The following is a 21,119-nucleotide window of genomic DNA, read 5'->3' as shown; positions in this document are numbered from 1 at the left end:
CCTAGTTTTTGACCTAGTGACGTAGTTTTTGACCCCAGATGACCCAAATACAATTCCAACCCAGATTTCATCAAGATAAACATTCTGACTAAATTTCATAAAGATTGGATGAAAACTGTGACCTCTACTGTCTACACAAACAAATTGTTGACAGACACACGCACACACGCACACACAACGGACGCTGGACATCACATGGTCACATAAGTTCACCATGTCACTTCCTGACAGGTGAGCTAAAAAATAATCCAGTTTACATGAACGTTTCCCTTCCTGAAATCAAGTTATTTCTATAATTGTAAAGGTTCCCATCTGCACGTATATGAAGTAAAACTTGATTCATTATCTTCTTCATTTGTATCATCACCACTTTCCTTGCTTAATGAAGCATCCTGTTGTGAAGAATTTGAATCATCGACCGATAGACTCATTTTTGTATTTGCTTGTTCAATCGTTTCACCTATTATTGAATGTTTAGAAACCTCATTTTCATTTTTATGATTATCAACTAGTCTAATACCTGCATCACTTAAGGTGTCTTTATCATTAGTTTTGACATCATCTTGGATTGTAGTTACAATAGCACTATCTTCATCACTTTTACCATTTTCTTCAGTAACTTGTATTTTGTCATCCTGCGTATCAACTGAAAAACGATTCTTGTCATCATATCTCTTCCCCTTTATAAAGACTTCCCTGTCCTCAGTATCTAGTTCACTTTCCTCATCACTTTGAACCTCTTCTTTGGAAAGACTATCATCGGAATCATTCATATCTTCTTCATCACTTTCAGAATCTGTTTTAGAATCATCCTCGAAATCTTCTTCATCTCTCTCTTGGTCACTTTCATCTTCTTCTTCAGGTAAACTGACATCTTCATCAATATCTTCTTCATCACTTCCTTTGTAACTTTCACTATCCTCGTCATCGTCTGAAGAATCAACTTCTACACTTGCATACATACTTGACGTTTTCTTTCGTAAATGCCAGGTTCCCATGACACCGGAATTTCGTAACAAATCGAACATTGACAATTCATTCTTTCTACCGCCATGGGAATCTCTTAAATGCCGCCTTAAGGAAGACATGGCTTTGTAAGATTTTCCACACAACTGACAATGTATTTCAGCTCCATAGATGTGCACACTTGCAACATGGTCCTTTAGATGCGTCCTCTGTGCAAAACATATCAAAGAACATTAATATAATTACAGTTATCAGAATTATACTAGTGCTGATTGTGCAATTTATAATTATAAACTTCCATGTACATAATACATTTCAATTTAAACTACACTGCCCATTCATGTTAGAATTATAGTGTAAGTAAGAAATAAGCTATGGAAGGAGAGGAAATGGATAAATTTAATTGGAAGGTATTTGGGGCAAGGCAAAGTTGTCTTTAAAAATTGGAATAGTCATGTACAGCGTAAATTAAAAATAACTAGAGCTTTGTCACAGACCTAAGGAATACCCCATGTCCCATTGACACAGAATATTTTGCACGTTGTCTTCACAAAAAACAGCCGACACCATGCTCAATGTTTAAAATGCACTAAGTGACCCGTTACCTGGTTTTTGACCCTGCATGGCCCATGTTCGAACTTGACCTAGACATCATCTAGATACAACTTCTGACCATGTTTGGTGAAGATCGGATGAAAATTACTTGAATTAGAGAGCAGACACCATGCTCAATGTTTAAAACACACTAAGTGTCCATGTGACCTAGTTTTTGACCTGCAATGACCCATGTTCGAACTTGGCCTAGACATCATCTTGATACAACCTCTGACCAAGTTTGGTGAAACTCTGATGAAAACTACTTGAATGAGAGGGAGGAAAACATGCTGAATGTTGAAAATGACCCCGTGACCTAGTTTTTGACACGGCAAGGCCCATGTTCGAATTTGGCCTGTACATCATGTAGATACAACTTCTGACCAAGTTTGGTGAAGATCTGATGAAAACTACTTGAATTAGAGAGCGGACACGGACCAACCGACAGACAGACCCACCGACAGACAAGCTCACTCCTATATACACCCCTAAACTTCCTTTAGTGGGGGTATACAAATTAATCAAGACTTTCCTAGAGGGCCAGAAGCTTTAAACCCTCACCTGAGACCCCAACAAACAAATCTGATCTAAACATGAAGTCTTCATAAGGTTTCAAAAACCATATATAACTAAAATCTACCATTGCCCTTATAGAACCATTTAAAAATCCGTAAAAATTTCATTGAGGTGAGGTAAAAAGCACATGGATACATGTTTTATTAAAGATGCAAAATGAAATCACCCAAGTATACAATTTACACAAACTTCAATAACATTGAAATTCCATAACCACTGTATACAAACCAATTAAACAATAAGAAATAATTTTAAGTCCAAAGAAGATAACATGTTACTTTAAACACAACAATAAAAACAACTAGAGCTTTTTCACAGACGTGACGAATACCACCACATGCCACATTGACACAGAATATTTTGCATGTTGTCTTCACAAAAAACAGCGGACAACATGCTCAATTTTTCAAAACGCACTAAGTGACCCCTTGACCTAGTTTTTGACCCAGAAAGGCCCATGTTCTAACTTGGCCTTAATGTCCATAAAACTTCTTACCAAGTTTGGTGAAGATCGGATGTAAACTACTTGAATTAGAGAGCAGACACCATGCTGAATGTTAAAAAACGCACTCAGTGACCCCGTGACCTAGTTTTAGGCCCCGAATGGCCCATGTTCAAACTTGTCCTAGAGATCATTTAGATAAAACTTGTAACCAAGTTTGGTGAGGATTGGATGAAAACTACTTGAATTAGAGAGCGGACAACATGGTGAGGTTTAAAACGCACTAAGATACCCCGTGACCTAGTTTTTGACCTGGCATGACCCATATTCAAACTTGCCTTAGACATCATCAAGATACCACTTCTGACCAAGTTTGGTGAAGATTGGATGAAAACTACTTGAATTAGAGAGCGGACAACATTGTGATGTTTAAAACGCACTAAGTGACCCCGTGACCTTGTTTTTGACCCAGCATGACCCATATTTAAACTTGCCCTAGACATAATCAAGATATAACTTCTGACCAATTTTGGTGAAGATTGGATAAAAACTACTTGAATTAGAGAGCGGACAACATGGCTAGGTTTAAAACACACTTAGTGACCCCGTGACCTAGTTTTTGACCCGGCATGGCCCATGTTCGAACCTGACCTACACATCATCTAGTTACAACTTCTGACCAAGTGTGGTGAAGATTGGATTTAATTTACTTGAAATAGAGAGCAGACACCATGCTCAATGTGTAAAACGTACTAAGTGACCCTGTGACCTAGTTTTTGATCTAAGATGGCCCATGTTTGAACTTGGCCTTCAGATCATCTAGATAAAACTTCTGACCAAGTTTGGTGAAGATTGGATGAAAACTACTTGAATAAGAGAGAGGACAACATGCTGAATGTTTAAAACGCACTAAGTGACCCTGTAACCTAGTTTTCGACCCGGCAAGGCCCATGTTCGAACTTGGCCTAGACATGATGTAGATATAACTTCTGACCAATTTTGGTGAAGATTGGATAAAAACTACTTGAATAATAGAGCGGACACTTAATAAGGACAGACAGACAGACCGACCGACCGACAAGTTCACTCCAATATACCCCCCTAAACTTCGTTTGTGGGGGTATAATAATAGTATAGTAAATTAAAGTAACTAGTAAAGAAACAAGAGCTGTCAGAGGACAGCGCGCTTGACTATCAAGTGCTTGACAGTATAACGTAAGCCATCATGGAGAGGGGGGGTATAATGTGGGTGTGTGTTAATTTAAAATATGATGATCTTTCAAAAAAAGAAAAACAAATTTTTTGGGGGGTGGGGAGTTGGGGGGGGGGGTGGGGGGGATTCTGGGGTGGGGGATGGTATGGGTGGAGTCCATTGTGGTATGTCAGGTAAATGTTGTTTTGTCAAAGTATGAATCAAATCTGGTCTTAAATAAAAAAGTTATGGCAATTTAAGCAAAATTTATTACTAGTAATTTGACCTTGAGAGTCAAGGTCATTCAAAGGTCAAGGTCAAATTCAACTTGCCAGGTACAGTAACATCATGATAGTATGAAAGTATTTGAAGTTTGAAAGCAATAGCCTTGATACTTAGAAGTAAACTGTATCTAAACACATAATTTAACAAAATATTCAAAGTTACAAAGACAAAAAAGGGCCATATTCTTACAAAATGCTTGATACAGCTGTCTGCTCTTGTTGATAGATTGGGGTCATGTTGGTAAAGAAGTTTGCAAGATATGAAAGCAATATGTCAAGGGACATTGAAAATATTTGAGGTGGTACGCAAACTTTAACATAGAGTTATCAATAATATGCATATTCTTAGTGGGAAAAGGGCCATAATTCTTACAAAATGCTTGATACAGTTGTCTGCTCTTGTTTATAGAATGGGGGTCATGTAGGTAAAGAAGTATGCAAAATATTAAAGCAATATGTCAAGGGACATAGGAAATATTTGGGGTGGTACGCAAACTTTTACATAGAGTTATCAATAATATGCATATTCTAAGTGGAAAAAGGGCCATAATTATTACAAAATGCTTGATACAGTTGTCTGTTCTTGTTAATAGGTTGGGGTCATGTTGGTAAAGAAGTATGCCAAATCTGAAAGCAATATGTCAAGGGAAATATTTGGGGTGGTACGCAAACTTTAACTTTTGCACTTTAAGGCTAACACTAACGCTAACGCCGACGCTGGGATGAGTAGGAAAGCTCCACTATATATATTTCATATATAATAGTCGAGCCAAAAATCTATCAAAAATATCAAAAAATTTAATTTACGTGTGACTTTAAACAAATAAACAATACTCATTAAAGGGACTTTACCCGTAGGAATCTTTTCCCGCATGTGTCACACAGATGCTTGTAGGATTCACTGTGTTGTTCGGCATTGTGCTGCAACAGCTCAGCTCGAGATGGAAAATCCTTCAGGCACTCAGAGCAGGTCAGGCTCCTAATAGAGGGTTATAGAGTGCTCAACCTTTACCTCATATCAGCTGAACAACTAGTATTGTGGATGTTTGGTCTCGCTAACACATTTTATGTTGGGGACCATATGTACTTGTAAAAGATAAGGCATGCAATATCAGTGCATAGGCTAATTTAAGAATATGAAAGTACTCATTTTTTTTAGGAATTTTAACTTAATTGTAAAAAAACATGTTCAAATCTACCCATCTTTCCATGATTTTACCTCACATTAATATGTCCTGAAACTGAGTAATGTATATCAATGAGCCTTGTTCTCTGAAAAACTGGGTGTAATGCATTTGTAAAGGCAAATCTAGGACAACACTTTCCGCCTAAACTGGATCATCATTTAGAGGAGACTTCTATGAACGAAAAATTCCATTTAAGCGTAAAGTGTCGTCCAGGATTAGTCTGTGTGAACTACACATACTTGTCTGGGAAAACAATTTACACAGATGCATGACACCCAGTTGTCCCAGAACACAGCTTGTATAACAACAGTTCTCTTACCCTTTCTTAATCTTCACCACAGTCATGGAAACACGCGTCTCATTATTCTCATCCTTTATTTCGGTGCACACAACTCTATGGGACTCCTTCTCATGCCTCTTCAGTCCTCGCGCAGACTTGTATTTGATATCACACAGCGTGCAATGAAAGTCCCTCGTCTCACAGTGTACCGTGCGAACATGCTCAAGCAAGTGGCTCTTCTGATGGCAATAAGAGAATAAAAATTAAGTGGAGAATGGAGACCAGTTAATCAAATATCCGTAGAAGCTGTGATACAAAACCCTGTGGATTTATGGTTAACAAGATATGTGTTTGTCAGAAACACAATGCCCCCTACTGCGCCGCTTTGATTTATTAATTGTTATTTGATCATTTGGCAGGTACAGATAATTATCTCCCTTTGAAGCTTATTACTTCCCTTGGACTTGTTTTTTACCTTTGACCTTGACCTTTCCCACTCAAAATGTGCCGCTCCATGAGATACACATGCATGCCAAATATCAAGTTGCTATCTCAAGGGACATAGAAGTTATGAGCATTTTTCGAAACCTAAACGCAAAGTGTGATGGAAAGACAGACAGACAGACGGACAGTCTGATCACTATATGCCCTCCTTCAGGGGCATACAAACAAAAAAGACCAGAGAAAATGTCACAATGTGAAATAAACTTCAATTTTCAAAATTTTGAAATACCAGATACTTAAATGACATCATAAAGTGCACATCACAATTATAATTCATGTCTAAGACTTGCAAGTGTTATTGTGTCATCATGCTGATCATGTTTACTAAGTTAATTGACAATTGATCCAGGTGTTTCAATAATACAGCAGTTAAAAAGAAGAGAGTAAAACATAAATCATTGAAGGGGTATTACACGTAGGAATCTTTTCCCACATGAATCACACATGTGCTTGAAGGATTTAATGTGTTGTTTCATATTGTGCTGTAACAGCTTTGCATGAGATGGGAACTCTTGTTGGCATTCGGAGCAGGTAAGGCTGAAATCACAACATGACAGAGTAATGACAATTAGTCTTCTTCAGGGAAAACAGGCTTCATTCATGTACGTAAAATGTCATCCCATATTAGCCTGTGCAGTCGGAAGAGGCTTCTCAGTGATGGCTCTTTCCATCTCAAATGAATTTTCGAAGTATCGTCCCTGTAAAGCCTGTGCCAACTTCCCAAGGGTGACACTTTACGCACATGTATTAAGACTAGTTTTCTCAGAAAAAGGCTTGATTGAAGATTTAAATATCAACAAAACTTTTATTCTATATAATTATGTTGGTTCCAATAGGCATCGTAGAAGGGTAGAAATGCAAAACTAGTTGATGGGCTATAACACTTTACTTGATGGCTCTGTGGCATAGTGGATATTGTGTCCATCTAGCAACTGGGAGGTCAAAGCTTTGATCCCCACCGTGGAAGCATTCTTTAGATTTCCCCCATAGACACCAAGTACTGGTCATACCCAGGAAACATAATAGCTTTTCAATAAGCTTTAGTCTTTTGATGCAAACTAGTTTAACTTAATATGTTTAAACTATAAAGTAACTATGCATTTTAACATAACATAAACTATTATTTTGAAGGAAATACTCAAACATTTGCAATGTTGTTGTTTTTTCGTTCAAATTTTGGTCTGGTAAAAGGACCAATTCCCAATGAAAATATGTGAATAATTTTCCCAAATCGGACCTAATAAATACCAATTGAAGATTTTCATTTTATTTTAAATAAGTCTAAACATGTCATTCATCTCCAAATCCAGCTCTACAAGTTGAACCTTAGAAACTATTATATTGAAATCCATGTTGTTATCAATTTTAAAATATTTGTAAGCATACAATCAACAAAATTATTTGCCCAATTTTAGTCAAAAGGGTGTCATATTTCCCAATCCATTGGGACCAGGCCCCATTCCCAAAACGGTGAAAAAACCCCACTGCATCTGCCCACAAGACTCCAGTTGACGTAACCTTTTATTTGTCAACACGGAAGGCGTGTCAGTATTCTGTTCATTGTCATCCTGTAATTCCGTCGTCATGAACCTATGGGATTCTTTCTGATGCCGCTTCAGTGCACGAGCTGTTTTGTAGGTGTGTTCACATAGCGGGCACAGGAAGTTCCTGTCGTTACAGTGTACAGCACTGACGTGTTCATGCCAGTGGCTCTTCTAAAATATGAGATTAGTACACACTGTAAGGTACTCGTCTGTTTATAGTATTTGGATTGCGTTCCAGCAAGTGGTGTTTCTGAAGGACATGAGATATCTGTACAACATGTATGTCAATCATATATGACAATTCTGTGGCTGTGTATATTCATGGATTTCTTATAACAAGAACTTCTGAATTTGCGTCAGTCATTTTCCTATAAGTTTGTTTTAAGTATCTAGGCGGAGTTCTGAAAAATGGGCCTAGTCAATTGAAATACATAGCCATGAGGAGGGGGGGGGGGGGGGAACCAAAGGCATGATTTGCTCTCCTGAGACCCACAAAAACTACACTGCTTGGAGCAGATTTTGGGATGATGGTGTAATACGTGTGCCTTCTGACATTGTACCAGGAGCCATTGCAACAAATAAGTGATTTGTTGGGCAAAAAAGTGTAACTTTTTGTGTGTTTACAATGTTTCACTGAAGACAGGTTAGTAAATCTGCCCCACATGTAGGCCTGGTGTTTACATTGAAATACAACCAGCTTGGGACTCAAGCTTAATATTTAAACAAATGTTTAACCAAGTTTCATTTTCCCAAAAAATAATACAGATTATACAGAACAAAAAAGCTACAATTACAAGTGATACATGTCCAAGCACCAAAACCATAGCGTCTACACATATGTAAAGGTCACATGTTCTGTATACCAACATGACCATCAAAAGATTAACTTTAGGTATAAACATGAAATGAGGCATTTTGTTTATTCATTTTTTATATTGAATTCTAAGGCTCATTTAGATACTCTTGAGACCACTGCCTGGGTAGAACAAGTCTTTGTGCCTTTTTTTTAAAAGATCTTTCACACAAACCACAAGTATTGAAGAGAGGATAAAAAAAAAGGCCTCATGAGCGCACCCAAGGCAAAAACTATATCCAGAAACCCACTTTCTCTATATTCTGTGCATAAAAACAAGAAATAACAAGAGCACCGCATAACGGGTGCCACGCTCGGCTGCGGGTGCAATTTTGAATGAATGAAAACTTGACAATTTTTTTTTTTTTTTTTAGAAGTCACAGAGACCTTGACCTTTGACCGAGTGACCCAAAAAATGGGTGTTGCATGTAGAACTCATCAAGGTGCAGCTACAAATAAACATATGAAGTTTCAAAGTTGTAGGTTGAAGCACTTTGATTTTAGGGCCAATGTTCAAAACCTTAACAAAATGTTAAGGTTTTAGCACGACGCAGACGGCAGACACAACGACGGACAAGACATGACACCACGAGCTGGCTATGACAATACCTCGGATTTTCCCTGAAAACAGCCGAGCTAAAAATCACCTCTCACCTTAATAAATTGTTTGCTGCAGAATTCACAAGTGTACGCCGACTTTATGTTATGAGAGGTCATATTATGTTTTTGGAACAAGTATTTGGAAGCAAACTGCACGCTACACTCCACACACCAACTGCAAGAAAACAAAAAGTGACATTTGGAGAGGCTTTATTAAAATATCAATACACCCATGTTTTCCATACGGATGAATTGACCTTGTTCGAAATGTACATCGGAATCAATTTTGCATGCTTTTTATCATTTACAAGGATTAAAACAAACAAAAAAGCACTACAAATTATTTAATAGTCATGTCAACAACAAAATTTGATCAGGCCGTTTTGAATTTTTAAATAATTCCCAATTAAATATACATTTACTACGATGGAACAATCTTGTATTTCAGTCCAACAATATTTAAAACAGAGAATTGTGGTTGAGTTTATTTGAATAAAAATGATGTTTGTGTGACGTTTGTGTTCAAATAATTATTTTTAAACTAAATATGACATTTCATATAATGTATAATCTTCATGTGCATGAAAGTATAATAAACATGTACATGTATATTACTTTAGACATGCAAAGAGTATAAATAGTTCCTCTGTGGAAATGGGTTTATTGCATAGAGTTTCAAAGTTTATTGTCTAATCCATGGCATGTACAATAAAATACATAAAATAACACAATTTACAAACATGCATGGACAATCTTATAGATTTGTAATAGACATTTTTAATGTGTGATATTACAATAAAAACTATTGCCTTTTTACAGATACATGTTTCATTGACATGCATCATTAAAACCAGATTGCCCCTGTTAACCTTTTGTTAAACACCTGTAATAAAATATTGAAGTTGATAAAACACTGGTGTTGTAAAACAGGGCACTAATGCGCAAAGTGAAAAATGGAGTATACTAGTGACTACCAGTAGGATCAGGTCATAAGTGGACTGGTTAACAGTGGCCTTCTGTATTTTAATACAAAATGAACAGAATCGTCTGTCAGCAGGCAGACCTTCATACGCATATGTGTGTAAAGTGTCGTCCCAGATAAGCACAAGCTAATCAGGGAAAACACTTTCCGCTTTAATGATTTTCCGTTCAAAGAAAGTCTCTGCTTTGCCAGAATTCTGTTTCGGCGGAAAGTGTCGTCTCTGATTAAGCCTGTGCAGAACTCACAGGCTAATCTGGGACGAAACTTTATGCACATGCATTTAACCTCCTTTTCACAGAGCATGGCCAATTTGCATTTGCTTTTTGTTTTCTTAAATGATGATGATACTATCAGCTGACCAACTATCTAAAAAGTGATCATCTGCTTTAAGAAGCCATTTGCATGACTCGGCTACTGTGACCAATTCCATTGATCGACGGATTAACACAGATTACAATGTATCTTTAACTTCTACTTAAGGGATTGCTATTTTCACAAGCTTCCTTGATGTTATACATTCTTAAATCTTAAATCTGTTGTATCTGTAGTGTATTTTATAATACTTAAAAAATGAATGAGTACCAAACTTATTAGGCATATTCAACAGTATATGTTAGTAAATCCTTTCGACTTTTTGAAGTCTATAAATATGCCTGTAAACTTACTTTTTTTGTTGCTTATTTTTTCCCCTCTCAACTTTGTTTCTTTTGTTGGAATGCTGACTGAAATAAAGTATTTATTGTTCATGAATATGAAATTGGGAAAGAGCATAAGGAATTATATCTGATCTAGTAACATCAACATTGAGCAAAATATATAACTTCAAGAGTGTACGCAAAGTTTACAGGAAACTGCCCTAGCAAATAAAGCAACATTTTTTAACAAACCATTTAAAAATTGGAATCTATACCATTAGAAGAAAAAGTTCTAAGCATGTGTCATGATAATTAAGCAAAACATGCAACTTCAAAAATTTTCACATTGTACTACAGCCATTTAAGGAAATTTTTCTTGCCTCTTTGAAGTCAAATTTTTTCAACGAACCTAACCCATTTTTGCACCTTTTCCTTACATTATTAGAACAAATGTTCCGAGCAAGTTCCATGTAAATTGCACAGCAATGTGACCTTAAGACCTCGTATTATCACCTTTGGGATCTGGTTACTAAGTTAACCTTGCTGTCATGGGGATAAAAATGGGAAGTTTTCTGAAGTTGTGGCAATATATTGTATTTGAAGTTTGTTGACAATGTACTAGCACATGGTTACAACAGAAACTTTTAGTTATATTACAAAACAAAACAAGGGACACAATTGTCACAAAACCAGGTTTTCAATTTGAAACAAGAGATGTGTTTGTCAGAAACACAATGCCCCCCTAGTCTTGCGCCGCTTTGAAGCCAGATATTTAACCTTTGACCTTGAAGGATGACCTTGACCTTTCACCACTCAAAATGTGCAGCTCCATGAGATGCCAAATATCAAGTTGCTATCTTCAATATTGCAAAAGTTATCACAAAACTTTAATCAAGGTTAAAGTTTTGGGTCAGAATGACAGAGTGACAGAATGACAGACAGACAGGCAAAAAACAATATACCCCTGATCATTCTATCCAGGGGCATAAAATAGTCTGATAAAGCAGGCCTTGAAGAAACCACTCGACCGCTCGCATAAGCAAGTGAAGTTGACGGTCGGGCGAGTAAAATTTGTTCAATACTCGACCGACCGAGCGAGTGCTGTTTTTCAAGTTGAGAAATATAAATTCAGTTCCAAAACTCCTGCCACATCGATACAAATTGCGAAAAAAAATATCCAACGAACAAAAAATAGGTGTAGTACACAAAGAAACTGCACTTTCGTCTTGACAATGAAAAATGACGTCACGAGCTCAGTAAAAATAATTCTCAAAAATTGTCTGAGCTCTTTTCATAGGTATCAGTGCTCTTAGCTTATCGATTTAAAGTGAAACAAGGGCTGTTTGTAAAACATGCATGCCCCCCATATGGGCTGTCCGTTGTAGTGGCAGCCGTTGTGTGAATAAGATTTTTGTCACTGTGACCTTGACCTTTGACCTAGTGACCTGAAAATCAATAGGGGTCATCTGCGGGTCACGATCAAGGTACCTATGAAGTTTCATGTTCCTAGGCAAAAGCGTTCTTGAGTTATCATCCGAAAATCATTTTACTATTTTGAGTCACCGTGACCTTGACCTTGGACCTTGTGACCTCAAAATCAATAGGGGTCATCTGCAAGTCATGATCAATCTACCTATGAAGTTTCATGATCCTAGGCGTATGCATTCTTGAGTTATCATCCGAAAACGATTTTACTATTTCGGGTCACCGTGACCTTGACCTTTGACCAAGTGACCTCAAATTCAATAGGGGTCATCTGCGAGTCATGATCAATCTACCCATGAAGTTTCATGATCCTTGGCGTATGCGTTCTTGAGTTATCATCCGGAAACCATTTTACTATTTCGGGTCACCGTGACCTTGACCTTTGACCTAGTGACCTCAAAATCAATATGGGTCATCTGCAAGTAATGATCAATCTACCCATGAAGTTTCATGATCCTAGGCATATGCGTGTTATCATTCAAAAACCATTTTACTATATCTGGTCACCGTGACCTTGACCTTTGACCTAGTGACCTCAAAATCAATAGGGGTCATCTGCGAGTCATGATCAATGTACCTATGAAGTTTCATGATCCTAGGCCCTAGTGTTCTTGAGTTATCGTCTGACAACCACCTGGTGGACGGACTGACAGACCGACCGACCGACATGAGCAAAGCAATATACCCCCTCTTCTTCGAAGGGGGGCATAAAAATCTAATTCAGTTAAAAACTCAACACCTGTTTGCTTGACTGTATTGATAGATGGATGTGATACCTCTGGGATAAAATTCTCATTTTCCTCTTCTGTAATGAAATCTGCTTTGGTTTCTTTGTTGCATTGATCAGACAAATTCATTTTCAAATCAATTAAAGAGTTCAGACACATCTCAGAAACGCTCAAAACATCAAAAGCATCAGACGGCTTCTGGGGCTGGGCAAGCCCGCCGTCTGATTTCAAAGATACGCACTGAGCATCAGATGGTTTGTGTGGGTGGGCAAGCCCGCCATCTGATATATGAGATACGCCCTCTGAATCAGCGGCTATCAACTGAGAGTCTGAATGGCCCACTTGAGCCTGCCTCCGGAGAACATCCTGCCTTGCTTGTGAAACTTTCCAGGTCTTCTTCCGAGGCATATCAAGGAAACTGCAAAAAAAGCACATTTCATAAATAATTTGGAAGTAATTAAAATTTATTTTTCCTTCAGCAATTTAGCAAACATATTTGAAAAGGATGAAAATAAGAAAGAGTAATTCCTCCTTTTTCAAAAATGCTTCCTTTCTTCCAGAAAACTGCAAAATATGGCTTTGGTTTGTTAATGTTTCACATTGTTTTCAACTATCTATTAGTTATATCATGGTGTCAATTCACATATATCCATGAATTCTGGGTTGCAAACCATTGCTAGACAAGGGAGCATTAGTGATTTATTGCAAGCAGCTTTACACAATTTTTTTTTGTAAAAAAGATTCAATTTGGAAAAGTCTTACAAATTATTGTTAGACTGAAGTAAAAAGTTATTAAAATCCCAAAATGAGAAATATGCACCGAAGTCAGGTGCCAAACTGTCAGTAAATTTGCCATTGATTTTTGTAAAGACTGCCAAAGAACGAACTCAAACTGTACTATTAATACAGTACCAGTATTAAAGGAGCCTCTTCACAGATTTTGAAATGTTTTGAAGTTTGTCATTAAATGCTTTATATTGATAAATGTAAACATCGGATTTTAAAAGATCCAGTAAAAAATCAAAAATAAAATTTAAAAAAGGAAAAACAAGATGTGTTTGTGAAACACAATGTCCCCCTATATGACCTTTGAACTTGAAGGATGACCTTGACCTTGACCCTTTACCACTCAAAATGTGCAGCTCCATGAGATACACATGCATTTCAAATATAAAATTGCTGGCATCAATATTGCAGAAGTAACATTACATGAGCAATTTTGACCCATATATTTGAAGTAACATTACATGAGCAATTTTGACCCATATATTTGACCTTGAAGGATGACCTTGACCTTTCACCACTCAAAATGTGCAGCTCCATGAGATACACATGCATGCCAAATATCATGTTGCTATCTTCAATATTGCAAAAGTATTCATAAAATAAGCGATTTGGGCCACATATATTTGACCTCTGACTTTGAAGGATGACCTTGACCTTGACCTTTCACCACTCAAAATGTGCAGCTCCATGAGATACGCATGCATGCCAAATATCAAGTTGCTATCTTCAATATTGCAAAAGTACTCATAAAATGAGCGATTTTGGCCACATATATTTGACATCTGACCTTGAAGGATGACCTTGACCTTAACCTTTCACCACTCAAAATGTGCAGCTCCATGAGATACACATGCATGTCAAATATCAAGTTGCTATCTTGAATATTGAAATACTGCAAAAGTGTACATTAAATGAGCAATTTTGACCCATATATTTGACCTTTGACCTTATAGGATGACCTTGACCTTTCACCACTCAAAATGTGCAGCTCCATGAGATACATATGCATGCCAAATATCAAGTTGCTATCTTCAATATTGCAAAAGTTATTGCAAATGTTAAAGTTGGCGCAAACCAACCAACCAACAGACCAACCAACCAACAGACCAACAGACAGGGCAAAAACAATATGTCCCCCACTACTATAGTGGGGGACATAAAAAGTAGCCCGCAGCAGGGCTCAAACCAGTGAACCCCGGAATACTGGAGTAAAAGCTCATTAGCCTACTGAGCCATTCTGCCAAAGCATACATGAGAAGCGTATTTTATGCCTTATATAAGCAATCTTTGTAGTTTCACAAATTTAAACGATAACAACAGAACTCTCCAAATAATTCATTTGTCTCGTGTTGCAACGTTTTATAATTTTTAGGTTTTTAAATCGTCAAAAGATGAATATAATGGCTATATTAGATCATGATAAATGTTCCGTAATACTGTTTCCTCACAAATATGATAAGTAAAACGAAAACTTGCAAATCTGTAACAACTTTTTTCAATTTTGTCAATTTACCAAACCGTGAAAAGGTCCCTTTAAGGTAAAAGTTTCCACAAATGCTTTTATGAAGCCTGGTGAAAAATTCATTGAAACTACCTAGCTTCAACAGTTGTCAAATAATAAATGGCAAAGTGTCCAGTGTAGACTGAACATATACTTTATTTATTCAAAATTGAAGGATATGGCATCAAATTGTTGGTCATCATCATATTGAAAACATGAAATAAATATTTGAACAAGAAATGTTTCCACACAACTCGGATGCCTCCAACTGTTACTTTGTCACTACATAAAAGTATAACTGTGTAAATGTTTTTGTTACCTAGTTTTTGGCCCGTCATGGCCCATGTTCAAACTTGGCCTAGAGATCATCTAGATAAAACATATAACCAAGTTTGGTGAAGATCAGATAAAAACTACTTGAAATAGAGAGCAGACACCATGCTGAATGTTTAAAATGAACTAAGTTACCCTGTGACCTAGTTTTTTACCAGGCATGACCCATATTAAAAACTGACCTAGATATTCTCTAGATGCAACTTTTGACCAAGTTTGGTGAAGATCTGATGAGAACTGTTTGAATGAGAGAGCAGAAACCATGCTAAATCGTTGAAATGCACTAAGTGACCCTGTAACCTAGTTTTTCACCCAGCATGACCCATATTTGAACTTGACCTAGATATCATTGAGACCGCGACCTTGACTTTTGACCTAATGACCTGAAAATCAATAGGGGTCATTTACGAGTCATGATCAATGTACCTATGAAGTTTCGTAATACTAGGCATAAGCGTTCTTGAGTTATCATCCATAAACTATTTTACTATTTCGGGTCAGTGTGATCTTGACCTTCGACCTAGTGACCTGAAAATCAATAGGGGTCATCTGCAAATCATGCTCAATGTACCTATATAGTTTCATGATCCTAGGCATAAGTGTTCTTGAGTCATCATTTAGAAACTATTTCAGTATTTTGGGTCACCGTGACCTTGACCTTTGAGCTAGTGACCTAAAAATAAATAGGGGTCATCTGTGAATCATGATAAATGTACCTTTATAGTTTTAGATCCTAGGCATAAGCGTTATTGAGTTATCATCCATAAACCATTTTACTATTTCGGGTCACTGTGACCTTGACCTTTGACCTAGTGACCTGAAAATCAATAGGGGTCATCTGCTAGTCATGATCAAAGTACTTATGAAGTTTCATGATCCTAGGCATAAGCGTTCTTGAGTTATCATCGGGAAACCATTTAACTATTTCGGGTCATTGTGACCTTTGACCTAGTGACCTACAAATCAATAGGGGTCATCTGAGAGTCATGATCAATGTACCTGTGAAGTTTCATGATCCTCGGGCATAAGTGTTCTTGAGTGATCATCTGCAAACCATTTTACTATTTCGGGTCACCGTAACCTTGACCTAGTGACCTGAAAATCAATAGGGGTCATCTGCGAGTCACGATCAATGTACCGATGAAGTTTCATGATCGGAGCATTCTTGAGTTATCATCTGGAAACCATCTGGTGGACGGACGTACGGGCATACGGACAGACATGAGCAAAACAATACACCCCCTCTTCTTCAAAGGAGGGCATAAAAATGGTTAACCCACTACAAAATGAAACCATGCTTTTATATTTCTCAAGAACATGGATTTGAAAACATTGTGTGGGAAAAGGAAAAAAAATCAGAATAAGCCATTCCCCTTTCCACATCATGTTTTCTTATCTATTAAAGAACTGCGAGTCATTAGAATCAGTATGCATTTACGCTTTCAATACATGAAGCCTAAAATATGTTGTTTGATAAAGTGGTTAAAATGAACTTACCTTTGTTACTTGTATTCACAGGAATAGTGTTGACACCCTCAAACTAGACTTATATTCGCCACCAAGACCACTCCACAAGAATGGGTTAAAAAATATACCCAGCACAGAGTCACTATGTCTCTTTAAAGAGTCCAAAATCTCTTCCAATGGAGCTGGTTAAATTAGTTGTCACAAATCATACAAAATAGTCACAATCCAATCAACACACAAAACACAAATATAACTTTTCAAACGTCATTAAGGGTTAATAAATCTTCCTTATGTTTCTCACCTATAATAGAAAAGAAAACATATATGAATGCAAAATGCCAAACTTAACTCTTTGATACCTGTAGACGCATTTATACATTGTCTTGCTGCAGAAAATGTCTGAAAACCTTGTGACAATATGAGAAATTGCTTATGTATAATTTCCCCCATTGTCACAATGTTTTCCAGGTAAAAAAACAAACTGCAGTTTGATATTATTGTTTCAATGTCTTCTGCTACAGAATTCTTGCAGGTACAAATGAGTTAATGCAAACAATGACAGAATCCGCACCATCAAATTCATTTTAAAAAAGCACAACACTCAGCAATTTTTATCAGAAGAAAAAGAGGGAAAAAAACATATATCACAAGTTTGTATAACAAAATAAAGGAATTTACAATTTCATGAAATAAATGTTAACTAGAAAACATTCTTTTTCCACAGCCTTTCTATTGTCTTCCAAGGCTATTTTTTTTTAATGCAGAATAATAGTTAAACATTAACAAATTTGTGAATTACCAATGCAGGGGTTCCACTGGCCCAAAAAAAGTTGTCGCCACTTTTTCGCGGCGTGAATACTGTCGGTTATTCCACCTTATTAATAAGAATAATCATTTCAAGAAACCTTACTACATTAATGTCATTGACTATATTATCACTTTAAAAAGTATGTTATTTCATAATAAAAAACAATAAGTACCTTCATAAGTCATACCTTCATAAGTCTTAATAAGCTTTATTTGTATATAAAAAACATTTTTTTCAACTTGATAAACAACACAGATAACCAAAATAATATAATAATGTTAACATCAATGTATTAAACAGTATCTCACTTCAAAGTGTTTAACAGTTATATTTGGTCATTTGGACATGATATACATCAGCTTCTGTTGTTAACAAGTTTTCTGTTAGTGGTGGATGATTTCCAGGTTCAATTAAATGACTGTTGTTCACGCCTTTTTCCTGACAGAAAGGCCCAGATAATTGCCACCATCCATTCTAGTTGCCTGAAATAACATAAAACATATTTTTACAAACTATCAACATCAAACCAACACATAAATCTCCCTATCTTTAAATGTCCAAATTTAACATATCCAAAATATAGTACATCGAGTGAATGTTTTATATTTATTTCAGAAATTGTTGTTATTTTAATCAATTTATATCCTTCCCAGAACATTACAATTATGAATCTATTAAACAAATACCTGTTGAAACAAGTTTTTATTTGTTGATGTGGAGAAATTAAATGCTTTTGCCAGCCCCATGGTTTTGATTTTAACAAAGAAATAGCGGCCCTAATAATCATTATAATTATTGATCGTCGTGACAGTTTGTCCCCGTGTTACTTAACTTATTGCTCAATATCATAAAGGAGCCGTTAATCCGATAATAACCCCCATAAAACTTGACAATAGCAGTAAAAACACCGTTTGTAACACTTACACGCTTCGGTGATTTCTAATGCACTCTGCACTGTAGGTCGCTTACATCGTCGTAAATCAATATTTACAACTGACAGACGCTGGCGGCTAATGCTCAGTCGCGTGCTTTCGACTCGCAGTACATTTTCGGATAGGATTTTACCGATTTTTTTTAATTCGCCACTTTTAAAAAATTGGAGCCACATTTAAAAATTTAGCGACATTTGGCGCCAATGGCGATCGACAGCTGAACCCCTGCCAATGGCACTTTAACAGTATCTACCTGGTACAGGGTTGAGTTGACGCATGCAAACCCCATTTCTTAGCACTTTTATGTACATGTGCTATTTATCATTAGCAGCTGTTAAGTTTTAGTGGGTTAATGAGAACAAGAAGCCCTGAATAACCCACCTGGAAAACACTGATTTAACAAAAATTAATGTCTAAAGGTGAGCTAAGAATTAGTATCAATGAAGTTGGGCAAGCAGTGAACAAACTTGATAGAAAATCACCTAAGGACTATTCCTGCCAAATATTGATGCAATGTGACCATTTGTTTTAAAGAACAAGAGACCTGTTCGTCAGAAACACAATGCCCCCTATTGCGCTGATTTGAAATAAAATTGCTATTTATCATTTGGCAGGTATAGAAATATCTTTAAAGCTTATTACTTCCCTTGATTTTTGTCCAATCCAACCTGGGGGAGTCTCACAGTCAAATATGACCAAGTCAGACATCACTGACAACAAAGGCCTGTGGTTTAACAAAGAGATCATAGCCAGAGTTCACCATGTATCTATGGACATAAGTTCACAGGTATGTAATGAACACAACTATTAACAAATTAGTACATGAAAGAAATGGTACTTATATCATTAAAAAAAAACTTTGACAAATCAATTGTTTGAGTTATAAATAAACAAAATAATAAATGTGTACAGTTACTGTGAAAAGAACTTCAATTCTTTGTAAGGAAATATATAATATCACATTTATAATTTATAAATTACTTCCCTTGAAAATAGTTGTGTCTAACAAATCTCTATTTTTAGTAGCAAATAACTAAGAGCCACTACTGTGACTGTAGATTCGCCACTCAAAATGTGCAGCTCCATGAGATACACATGCATGCCAAATGTATTAAGTTGCTATGTTCAATATTGAATAAATATCTCCCTTTAAAGCTTATGACTTTCCTTGGATTTGTATTTTTACAGTAGACCTTGAAGGATGACCTTGACCATTTTCCACGATATGTTTGTCAGAAACAAAATGCCGCCTACTGCGCCGCTTCGATTTATTTAACAAAAATATACAAATACATTCAAATGTGCAGCTCCATGAGATACAAATGCATGCCAAATACAAAGTTGCTATCTTCAATATTTACAAAGTTATGGCCAATGCTCAAGTTTTTTTTCGGACGGACGGACACACTGATGGACAGTTCAACTGCTATATGCTACCCTACCGGGGGCATAAATTTTTTTCTAAGTTTTCTATAATATTATTGACATAAAAGGATAATAAGCCCCACCCCTGGCCACCATTTTATTTGAGATACCAACACAATTTAACAAACTTGATTTATGGTCACCTAAGGACTCTTCCTGCCAAATGTTGCTGAAATTTGTCCGGTGGTTTCGGAGAAAATTTGTTAAGATTTTCCTATGAATGCATATGTAGCACAAAAACGTAAACATGCAAGTTCAACGATGTTCTGCAACCAAGTCTTTAGAGGAATCAGATTTACTTCTTTTTTCTTTTCACCTCAAGGAACAGACCTAAATTCAAGTTTTATAGACTAGTTTTTTTTTAAGTTTTCACAAAACAGGCCCTATTTTGGCCTATTTTCAATTTTGCTATGCCTGGGGCAGGGTCAATTTTGACCCCAGATGCATTATTTGAACAAATTTAAAACAGGTTGACTCCAGAAACATTCATGTGAAGTTGCATCCAAATTGAAACAGTAGATTATGAGATTTTTTTAGGAAAAGTTAACGCACGGATGCAGGACACAGGGCCATGACATAAGCCCTGCTGGCTTTCAGCCAGTGGAGCGTAAAACAATTGTATAGTATTGGAGATCTAGTGCACACAAACTATGCACTCAATATTAGGGCTGTAACGACACATTTGAATATTCAAAAAAAATCGAATACGGCTGTGGATGAATCATATTCATAATTCGCCACCTCTGCAATTGAATATTTGGCGAATACAAACAACATGGTCTTGAGTTTGAAAGTTTAACCATCTTAACTTAACTTACAAATGAAGGTTCATACAATGAATTTTTTTATTTAAATGTTCTTCTCCTTCTTCCGGTGTAATTCATCATGTTTACCACACCCACTAAGTTACACAGTGAGATTATCAACAATAATGGTGGGCACCGGTTGAATATTTACGACAATGAATTGAAAAATCTTTCGATGGTTGGTTGTTTAATGTTTATTTAGATGTATA

At 36.5% G+C, this 21,119-nt stretch overlaps 1 protein-coding gene across 16 annotated transcripts in view; it reads right to left on the bottom strand.

The window, feature by feature from the left end:
- Nucleotides 1-21,119, bottom strand: part of LOC127831776 (zinc finger protein 436-like) — a 29,449-nt gene continuing 8,330 nt past the window's right edge. For 3 of the 16 annotated variants that reach the window (XM_052356828.1, XM_052356827.1, XM_052356830.1), the window contains 11 exons: nucleotides 17,739-17,813; nucleotides 16,970-17,240; nucleotides 15,459-15,508; nucleotides 13,094-13,270; nucleotides 10,670-10,726; nucleotides 9,077-9,197; nucleotides 7,544-7,740; nucleotides 6,439-6,562; nucleotides 5,561-5,760; nucleotides 4,907-5,033; nucleotides 1-1,175 (listed from right to left, as the gene is read on the bottom strand). In XM_052356828.1, coding sequence (XP_052212788.1) covers nucleotides 291-1,175; nucleotides 4,907-5,033; nucleotides 5,561-5,760; nucleotides 6,439-6,562; nucleotides 7,544-7,740; nucleotides 9,077-9,197; nucleotides 10,670-10,726; nucleotides 13,094-13,270; nucleotides 15,459-15,508 — 1,938 coding nt within the window. In that variant the 5' untranslated portion in view covers nucleotides 16,970-17,240; nucleotides 17,739-17,813 and the 3' untranslated portion in view covers nucleotides 1-290. The other 13 variants (XM_052356834.1, XM_052356837.1, XM_052356836.1 and 10 more) reach the window with 8 other exon arrangements.

Source organism: Dreissena polymorpha, chromosome 5 (assembly GCF_020536995.1).
Source record: "Dreissena polymorpha isolate Duluth1 chromosome 5, UMN_Dpol_1.0, whole genome shotgun sequence".
NCBI classification, from domain to species: Eukaryota; Metazoa; Mollusca; class Bivalvia; order Myida; family Dreissenidae; genus Dreissena; species Dreissena polymorpha.
The sequence above is the reverse complement of the archived record's forward strand: the minus strand, read 5'-3'. Positions and strand labels throughout refer to the sequence as shown.